Here is a 9,743-nt window from a genome sequence, read left to right as displayed (position 1 = left end):
AGCCCGTTCCTGCCTGGAGGAGTAGCCAGGGAATGGCCCGCCCTGGCGGGCTGCCCAGCTGTCACTCACGGTGAAGCCAGTCCTCCCCTCACGCTGTCTCAGTCTCCTCCGCGCCTGGCTGACCCAGGCCTTATCGTGTGCTGCTTCCAATACCTGGGCTGCCCGACCCGGACACGGTACCCGCTGCTTTCCTCTCTCCACCCCTTCTGCCAAACACGCTGCTCCCCCGGGCTGACCTAAGCTCCAGGACTGGTCACACGTCCCAGGTTATTGATGTATTTATTGTTAATTAAAAACTGGAGCAACACGCTTCTCGCCTGGCCTTTTGCCGCTCTCCATCTCCTCTCCTCACCCGTTGGGTCTGGCCAGCCCTGGCGTGGTCAGCTCAGCGCGACGCTGCTCAGGGAAGGAAAAACCCTGGTGGCTTTAAAGGACGGAGCTGACCCCCCCCAAGCCAGCCCGACGCATCGCTGAGGGCCAGCGCTGCCATGCGTTAGCCACCACGCTCTTACCACCCGGAAGTGGCTCTGCAAGAGTGCCCACTGGGGTTCCCCTCAGTGACTCCCTTGGCGCCGCCCTGGCTGCTTGGTACAGAAGCATTCGCGGGGCAGGCGGCACAAGACAGGCCGGGCGGCGTGGGGGTTGGCAAAAAGAAAAACAGGTGTTGTGCCCAAATTTGCCCACATTCAGAAGGGATTGCAGGGAATGCGGGGCCGGATTGGCAGGCCAGGAGACCCAAGACAGGACAGCGCAGGCAGCAGCTGTGTGACTGCACCCTGCCCTGCTGGGACCCCTCTAGACTGACAAGAGTTCAGTCTCTGTGGCCCATTCAGTCCATGGTCTGTGCCCACAAAGGGGCCATTCAGTGCCAGTTGTGGTGTCTCTAATGTGGGCACCTGCCCACTAGGGGCTGAGCTGAGACCCACCAAACTCATCTCACATCGTGGCCACGGCACAGCCAGCCAGGCTGTACCAGCCGTCAGTTGCCACCTGCCACAGCTGAGTTGAAGCCACTGAGCGCAGAGACCTCCCTAATTCCCGGGGGTGCCGCAAGGGCCCGCCCAGGCGCTGTGGAGGTGCCCAGCTCACTGTGAGAGCGCTTCGGTGTGGAACGGGTTACGCTCAGAGCAGTGCCAGCTGGCACGCCCTGGGTCGCTCACAGCTGGCAGGCCTGGGGCGCTCCCAGTCCAGCAGCACTCAGCTTGACAAGTCACAGAAGCCAAGGGAGACTCCCCAGGGCAGAGCAGAGAGCAGAGAGCAGAAAGCGGGGATCTCCAAGGGGAAGCAGTGCGGTCACACCGGATTCAGTCCCAAGGAGCTGTAAGCTGCTTGCCCTGCAGCCGGACGCGCTGAAAGGGGAATGCAGAGTTCGCAGGCGTCATGATCATCTCTCAGCCCCTTTCCCATCGCCGGGCCGTGGGCCAGCCGCAGGCTTCTCCGGTCTACTTGCTCCAGAGGTTGTCCTAGGGAATTAGAGAAGGAAAGACGTTGGTGAGGCCTCATCTGGAGTCCTGTGTCCAGTTCTGGGGTCCCCACTACAGAAGGGATGTGGACAAATTGGAGAGAGTCCAGCGGAGGGCAACAAAAATGATTAGGGGGCTGGAGCACATGACTGACGAGGAGAGGCTGAGGGAACTGGGGTTATTTAGTCTGCAGAAGAGAAGAGTGAGGGGGGATTTGATAGCTGCTTTCAACTACCTGAAAGGGGGGTTCCAAAGGGGATGGATCTAGACTGTTCTCAGTGGTACCTGATGACAGAACAAGGAGTAATGGTCTCAAGTTGCAGTGGGGGAGGTCTAGGTTGGATATTAGGAAAAACTTTTTCACTAGGAGCGTGGTGAAGCACTGGAATGCTTTACCTAGGGAGGTGGTGGAATCTCCATCCTTAGAGGTTTTTAAGGTCAGGCTTGACAAAGCCATGGCTGGGATGATTTAGTTGGGATTGGTCCTGCTTTGAGCAGGGGGTGGGACTAGATGACCTGCCTGCGCAGCAGTGAGTCACCCTGGCTGAGTGTGACAGGAGGCTGCAAAGCCTCTGGTGTGTCTGACTGCCCCCCAAATCCCTTTGATCACCTCCAGTGACCAATGGGCTGACCTGGCATGGAGGGTGGGGTGCAGGACTCCAGTGACCAATGGGCTGATCTGGCACGGAGGGTGGGGTGCAGGACTCCAGTGACCAATGGGCTGATCTGGCACGGAGGGTGGGGTGCAGGACTCCAGTGACCAATGGGCTGACCTTCCAACCCTGCTATTCTATGATTCTATGCTGGTAAACCAGGTGCCAGCACTGACAAACTCATAGTGGGAACCCAAACCAGCTCAGCTGTATGTTAGTTTGGCTCAAAATAGGTATTAGTCTGATCTTAGCCTGTACTTAGTGTTTAGACTCTGTGGAACGCTTGTAAGTTGCTCTCTGCACTAATCTCACGTGGAAGGGCTGCATTCCCAGCTGTAAGGACGTAGGTCAGTTTTGCTTTGTAACTGTGAAAATGTTTGCTCTGAACTTGGGAACCCAGGCCTAGGAATGGTCCCTCCTGCCACCCAGGAGGCCTATGAAGATTAAACAGGCTCTTAAGGAACATCACAATACAAAGGGTTGATGGACGGCCCATGCTGCAGTACAAGGGAGCATGGCTCAGGGACTGGAAGGCTAAATGTAAAAGATAAAACAGGGTCACAAGAAAATGGATCATCTCTTTGCTGTCTGAACTCTCCCAGGGCCAGAGACACTGAACTAAGGCAGAGATCCCCCGGGGTTACCCCTGAGTCCGTCCGGAAAGACATTTTATATTGGCAGATTACTACATCTAGTGCCGGGGGGAGAGGTATGCAGTGCTGTGGTGAGCCCAGGCACAGCCCTTCCCCATCACACCCGCAGCTCGGAGCTCACATGCCGCTCTGTCTTCACTGTTCCCACACCCAGGGAGGAGATGGAGACTAGATGGTCTGGTCCAGCATGGCCAGAGGTGGGCTCCTCGATTAGAGAGACCAATGGGCTGACCTGGCACGGAGAGGTGAGGTGGGGTGCAGGACTCCAGTGACCAATGGGCTGATCTGGCACAGAGGGGTGAGGTGGGGTGCAGGACTCCGGTGACCAATGGGCTGAGCTGACACAGAGGGGTGGGGTGCAGGACTCTAGTGACCAATGGGCTGCCCTGGCACAGAGGGGTGAGGTGGGGTGCAGGACTCCGGTGACCAATGGGCTGAGCTGGCACGGAGGGGTGGGGTGCAGGACTCTGGTGACCAATGGGCTGCCTTGGTAGGAGGCAGAATTCCAGATTAGCGGGACCAGTAGGTGGTGAGTGGCTGGAGTCTGACCCCAGTGCCCGCTCCGGCGAGGCAGGGAGCAGGGTCCCGCGGTGGACGGGCCAGTGGTCTGACCCCGCAAGGGGAGGTGAGCAACTGGGATCCACGTGCCCAGCATGGAGGGGGTGAAGCCTCAGCAGTGTCTGCCCAGCCCTGACTAGCTGGTGCCTCTGCTGCTCGCCCAATGCCCGTGGGCTTTGCACGGCTCTAGCTGTGACCCTTACCTTGCTCTGGTACACACTGTCCAGCCTGTCTTTCAGACGCCGCACCCAGTGGGCATGGGGAGGGGCACAGAGCTGCTTGCCCCTCATGGTGATAAACCTAGCACACAACAAGGAAACAAATGGGGACAGCTGACCAGGACGCTCCGCATCAATCACACCAAGCTGCCTCCGTCGCTCCCCTCCTCCGCTCCTCCGCCTGGAGCCGCTCCCTGGCACTCTGTTATTCCAGGTGCTGCAGCCTATGGGGCCTTCCGGGCTGGCTGCCAAGTCGGGCTACATCTGGCGCTGCTGGCCCAGGAAGGGCTGGTGCGCCACAGCCGGAGCACCCCAGTGAATGACCATCTTTAAAGCTTTTCTTCTCACAGCCCCCTGCAAGGCCTGTTATCCTCATTCCACCCGGGGGAAACTGAGGCACCAAACCCTGCAGTGACTTGCCCAGGGTCACTCTGGGAGTCAGTGACAGAGCAAGGAAATGAATCCAGCATTTTGTACAGCAATAGGGCCAAAGGCTGCCGTGCCCGCTGGGCAGAGCCGCGTAGGGGCTGTGGCGAGGTCAGAAGCAGAAATGGTGCCAGCCCTGGGCAGAGGCTGTCGCTATGATATTCCTGCCCTGGCTAACCTGAGCGCCTGGTCAGGATCCCGCAGGAGACAGCCTGTTCTCCTGGGACCCCAGCCCCATTTCAGCCTCACGCTGGGCGAATTGTCCGAACCAAGGCCCCCAGCTATCCGAGGCTCCCCCCGACTGACTCCAGCTGGCAGTCCAGAGCCGCCCGGGCTGGGAAGTGACAGCGGTAGCGTAAGAGGAGCTGAAAGCCGGCTAGGGCCCATCGGCTGGGGAGTCACTGGGGTGGCCCCAGGCTGGCTCTGACCCGTCACGTTCAGCTCTTGTGGCGCTCGTCACGCCGGACACGCGCCGGTCGTGTGCAGTGGGAAGCCGAACTCTCCCAGCTGCAGAGCGGCTATGGCTCAGGCCTGGAGCGGGATGGGCTCGGGGGGGGGCTGCCTGGGCCCCGCTCCAGCAGAGCACTGTGCCCCCGGCGGCCTGCACAGCAGTGAGTCACCCTGGCTGCGTGTGACAGGAGGCTGTAAAGCCTCTGGTTTGGCTGGCTGCCCCCCAAATCCCTTTGATCACAGCAGGGCTCCGACCCCCCCCCACACCCCCAGACTCCCAGCACTGAGAGCAATGGCCGGGGGCCAGGCTGAGAGGCTGGTGTGCGTTGCACGGTGGGAGGCCAGAACGAGGTGTAAACGACACCTCTTGGCCACCTCTGGATCCCTTCAGCACCGTGCCCAGGCCCTGCTTCCGCCTGGCATAGGGACGGGCCAGAGCTCCTTCCTGGCATGCACCAGCAGCTACCTGTCGGTGGGAGCCCAGCAGGGCCCGGGACCTGCACTGGGCACTCTCCAGGGATAGACCGCGAGCACGGTCTGTGCTTAAAGCAAGGGCCTGCCTGTTGGGAGACCTGCGTTCCCATAGCTAGCCCTGCCACAGCATCGCTGGGTCCCTGTGGGCACATCACCGCCCGGGCCTCAGTTTCCCTGTTTGCAGGCTGGAGAGGGTTGGCTTTCCCTGCTGCATGGGGCCGTGAGGTTTGGCTTGTTAATGGGAGCGGAAGGGCTGTCGAAGGGGAGACTTATTGTGCTAATCACCAGCTGGACTGTCCCTCCCACCACATCCAAAAGGACTGGGCCACTTGCTGAGATACTCCTCTGGGGCCACTTCCTGTCCCCTTCCCTCCCATTGCAGCTGGGGGGGGGGGGTGTATTCTCAGAGCAAGCGGCTGGCAACCCTCACTTCTGCTCAGCTGCTGCCCTGGACAAAGCTCCCAGAGTGCTGGGGGGAGTCTGGCAGTCATCATGGAGTTCTGCCTGGGCTCGCAGCGCCGTCCTGCAGGAGAGCTGGGCGCAGGAGCGGTGCAGGGTGGAGCTAGTGGCAGGAAAAATCTCTGTGGATTCAGGGGGCTGGAGAAGAAGCCTCTGAAATTTCTCTGGGTTCCCGGCTTTGTTCTACCCAGCGCCCATCCCCGTGGTGTCTGATCTGCACTCTTCTCTCCCACCCTTTGTCCCCATGTCCCAAACCAGCCAGACTTCCCTCATGCCCCCCAGCAGCATCAGCGTGTCCCCTTCACGCTGCCCCCTAGCCGGCGTTCCCCAGAGCTCGGCGCCCCATGGCGCTCGGCGCTGCCGAGGGACTCACACCACGGCGTGGATGGGGCAGCCGTCGTGGATCCGCTGCACCGCGTAGTCCAGCACGATTTTGCGGGGGATGGGGACTTGGCTCGTTCTCAGGCAGCAGTCCAGGGCGTCGTTGCTTCCGGACGCTGGAAGAGAAAAGCGATGGGAGCAACGGGCAAAGGGGAGAGGGAAGGGCACAGCCGCTGGGGCAGAGAGCAGGGGGCAGCCGGGTCCCAGCAAGAGTCCAACGTCCTGGAGATGTCTCTTCACTGGGGCAAACTGGCACCGTTCTTGTGGAGGCATCAACATGAGAGACGGAAAAGCCCCGAGGTGGCAGCTCATCTGTCCCCCTGGTCAGTCAGGGCTTCCCTCCAGTCTGGGTGTGAACGCCTCCGTGCTGGGCCTCTCTGGGAACCCCCCTAGCCCAGTGGATCTGACGGCTAATTGGGCACTCTCTGCCCTCACCCGGCCCCTCCCTCCTGGGCATCTCAAGCCCTTGAGAAACATGGATGACCTGAGCCCCGGGAGCTGCGGGCACAAGGGCTGACCCCCTTGGAGAGACAGGGAGTGACGGTACAAGGCTACCTGCCAAGGGCATTAGCACAGTCTGTGGGAGAGCCAGGAATCGCCCCCAGCTCTCCTGGTTCCCAGCCGAGTGCACTGGGTGCAGCACCTTGCTCACGCCCCTGCAGAGCGAGCCGGCTATTGCAGGGCAGCACGGAGACGAGTCTGGAAACTCTCACGCGTGCCCCTGGGAGCTAGTGCCACGGAGCCATGACCAGCCCTGCACTGCTCTGCCGGGGGCAGCTCTGGGCACCCGCCTGCCCTGGACAGGCTGCCCTGCATGAGGCTGGTGGTCATGACCGGGGGGGGGGGGGGGGGACACACAGTGTTTTTGTTGTGTGGTGTGTGGTTGCTGGTGAGTATTTGCTTCAGGTTGGCCCAGTCCTCGCCTACAGACAACCCCCCAACCTGAAGCAAATACTCACCAGCAACCACACACCACAGAACAAAAACACCAACCCAGGAACCAATCCCTGCAACAAAGCCCGATGCCAACTCTGTCCACATATCTATTCAAGGGACACCATCATAGGACCTAATCACATCAGCCATGCCATCAGGGGCTCGTTCACCTGCACATCTACCAATGTGATATATGCCATCATGTGCCAGCAATGCCCCTCTGCCATGTACATTGGCCAAACTGGACAGTCTCTATGCAAAAGAATAAATGGACACAAATCTGACATCAGGAATCATAACATTCAAAAACCAGTAGGAGAGCATTTCAACCTCTCTGGCCACTCAGTGACAGACTTAAAGGTGGCAATTTTGCAACAGAAAAGCTTCAAAAACAGACTCCGAGAAACTGCTGAACTTGAATTAATATGCAAACTAGATATCATTAACTTGGGCTTGACTAGAGACTGGGAGTGGCTGGGTCATTACACAAATTGAATCTATTTTCCCATGTTAAGTATCCTCACACCTTCTTGTCAACTGTCTGGAATGGGCCATCTTGATCATCACTACAAACGGTTTTTTTTCTCCTGCTGACAATAGCTCATCTTAATTAATTAGCCTCTTACAGTTGGTATGGCAACTTCCACCTTTTCATGTTCTGTATGTATATATATCTACTACTATATGTTCCACTCCATGCATCCGATGAAGTGGGCTGTAGCCCACGAAAGCTTATGCTCAAATAAATGTGTTAGTCTCTAAGGTGCCACAAGTACTCCTGTTCTAGTAACTAACTGAATCTCCCAGCGTGCCGGCAGCTAGCTCAGTACTACCCACTGCAGCCATTTAATAGAGGGGAAACTGAGGCACCGTGCAGTGATGTGACTTGCCCCGATTTACACAGCAAGCCTGTGCCAGAGCCAGGATTGGAGCCTGGGTCCAGATTCTCCCCACACAGGAACTCCTTCCTAGGGTCCTTCATCTGCCCCCAGGAGTCCTGCTCCTTGGCCCTTTGTTCGAACACCAAGGACGACGTCCGCTCTTAGCTCACGCAGTACCAAGCTAACCTGGAGAGAAGTGTCCCAGAGATGTAAAGGGCAGCTGGCGTTTCCCGCTCTGAACCCTCACCCTTGTTGCACCCAGCGGGCTTAGAGGCCGTCTGCGTGGCTGAGAGATGGGGCGCGCTCCAGAGCTCCCCACTCTGCTGTGCAGACACACGGATTTCACTCCCGCCCTCCTGCTGCTTGGCCCCTCGCAAAGCTCCTCTCGGCTCTTCCCTTAGTTCCTCTAGGAGCCCCCCCTTATTCAACTCGGGTTGGTTCCCTGCTGACTGGAAACGCAGGCATGAGTTGTACTGGGTCCTGTCCTGGGCTTTCTGTGCCTGTCGCCTCCTTGTGCCAGAACGAACATAAACAGGAGACAGCCGAATGCTATTAGCAAATGTCTCCAATAGCCGGAGACGGGGTGCTAGATGGGGGGGCTCTGAGTTACTGCAGAGAATTCTTTCCAAGGGGTCTGGCTGTGGGTCTCACCCCCATCCCCCCGCCCCCCGGCTGGGATTCTGATTTGGTTTTACAGATTATTATTATTTCTCAATTGTTTCCAGCAGAGCCCACAATGCTCCTGGTGCTGTCCAAAGCCCAAAGAAGCCAGGATACCTGTCCCTCGTCTCCTTCTCTCGCACACCCCTTCCACACATATCTTTGCACACGCACACTCATGCTCACAACAGACAACACGTGCACAGGCATCCAGGACCCGATCCTCCCCCTGCCTTGTGCCATCAGTGACGTCAAACACTGCCAGCCTATCACAGACTTACGGTCTGGCCCTGGGCAAGTCACGTCACTGCTCTGTGCCTCAGCTTCCCCCCTGCACAAGGTGAGTAATGACAGCAGCCTCTTAGGTGTGATGAGGATCTGCTCATTAATGCCCCTGGGAAGGGGCTCTGGGGGAGCCTTATGGCTCCAGCCCTGCAGCGCAGCACTTCACTGCGCCAGGCACACCGGGGGGGGGGGGCAGCGCCATCTCTCCCTTTGCAACTAGCACGTGCGTCATTTGCACACGGGTCTATTGCCGCCCCCTGCAGCAGGAGGGTCGTTTGCCTCAAGTCCCCAACCCCGAGAGATTTCAGAATGAACGGGACGCCGCGCTGCAGAGTGGAGCGCAGGGTGCAATCGCACACGGGGAGAGGGGCTAGCCGGCACTTAGAGGGGGCCGGCTCCTCCCCTAACGGGCCAGTCTGTGAATGCTGGAAGGCTGCAGCGACATACAGCAGCAGAGGTGAGAGGAAGGGTGGCCCAGTGGTTAGGACGGCTAGCCTGGTGCTCAGGAGAACTGGGTGTGATTCCCCACGAGACTTAGGGCCAGGTTTACCCCCCCTGCCCTGAAGTTCCCCCTCTCTGCAGGGGCTAATAGCATCTCCTAGCTCCCGGGGTGCGGTGGGGACGGGTCGTGGGGCTCAGGTGCCCCGGCAGCGGATCTGTTGATCCCTTAGCTGGAAAGTCAGCAGGCAGCCAAAGACCAAACTTACTAATCCAGAACGAACCAGTCAGACTTATTCTAAAGCGCCCGGGATGCAAGAGAGCAGAACCCAGGTCCATCTTACCTGGCAGGAAGCTCCACAGGGAGAGGACCAGCAGAGCGAAGAAAGCCATGCTTCTAGCCAGCTCCATGCTCGGGCGGGCAGGCTGGGAGCCCAGGAGTAGCCTACCGGGTGGAGTATGGACGGCGCTGTCAGCACGGTCGCCTGCAGCTCTCTGAATCCTGCTGCTCCGGCTCGCTATTTATCCTGCAGCATCTCAGCTCTCACTTTCACTTCTGGGGGGGAGGCACTGGCTCAGAAGGGCAGGTTCCATTTCCCCAATCCCTCTGTTTGCTTTCAGGCAGCCTGGGATGACTTGACTGGCTCGTGGATAGCAAGAGACGGGCCAAACCACGGAGCTGCCGGCTCTGCAAACCCTCGTGGGTTGGTGAAGGGAGTTTGCAGAAACAGAGCTCGGGCTAGCTGGGTTTCAGGCCCCCATTTCATGGGATGCTGCCAGAGCTCTGGGGCAGGCTGGCGACATGGGG

At 58.9% G+C, this 9,743-nt stretch overlaps 1 protein-coding gene across 1 annotated transcript; it reads right to left on the bottom strand.

Moving 5' to 3' along the window:
• Nucleotides 1–1,442: 1,442 nt before the first annotated feature.
• LOC135879828 (C-C motif chemokine 19-like) lies at nt 1,443–9,346 on the bottom strand. The gene is made up of 4 exons (XM_065405864.1): nt 9,280–9,346; nt 5,728–5,851; nt 3,531–3,627; nt 1,443–1,463 (listed from the first exon to the last, which is right to left on the bottom strand). The coding sequence occupies exons 1-4, from the start codon at nt 9,344–9,346 to the stop codon at nt 1,443–1,445; spliced, it is 309 nt and encodes a 102-aa protein (XP_065261936.1).
• Between the last annotated feature and the right edge of the window lie 397 nt (nt 9,347–9,743).

Source organism: Emys orbicularis, chromosome 6, assembly GCF_028017835.1.
Source record: "Emys orbicularis isolate rEmyOrb1 chromosome 6, rEmyOrb1.hap1, whole genome shotgun sequence".
Classification (NCBI taxonomy): domain Eukaryota; kingdom Metazoa; phylum Chordata; order Testudines; family Emydidae; genus Emys; species Emys orbicularis.
Note: the sequence above shows the minus strand (reverse complement) of the source record. Positions and strands in the feature narration are given on the sequence as shown.

Bases quoted from the DNA above. Each gene is read 5' to 3' on its own strand.
- LOC135879828 (XM_065405864.1), bottom strand. From the start codon at position 9,346: ATGGAGCTGGCTAGAAGCATGGCTTTCTTCGCTCTGCTGGTCCTCTCC. The intron at 5,852-9,279 runs GTAAGATGGACC...TTTCTCTTCCAG, and splicing joins CCTGTGGAGCTTCCTGCCAG to CGTCCGGAAGCAACGACGCC. The intron at 1,464-3,530 runs GTAAGGGTCACA...CTAATTCCCTAG, and splicing joins ACAGTGTGTACCAGAGCAAG to GACAACCTCTGGAGCAAGTA.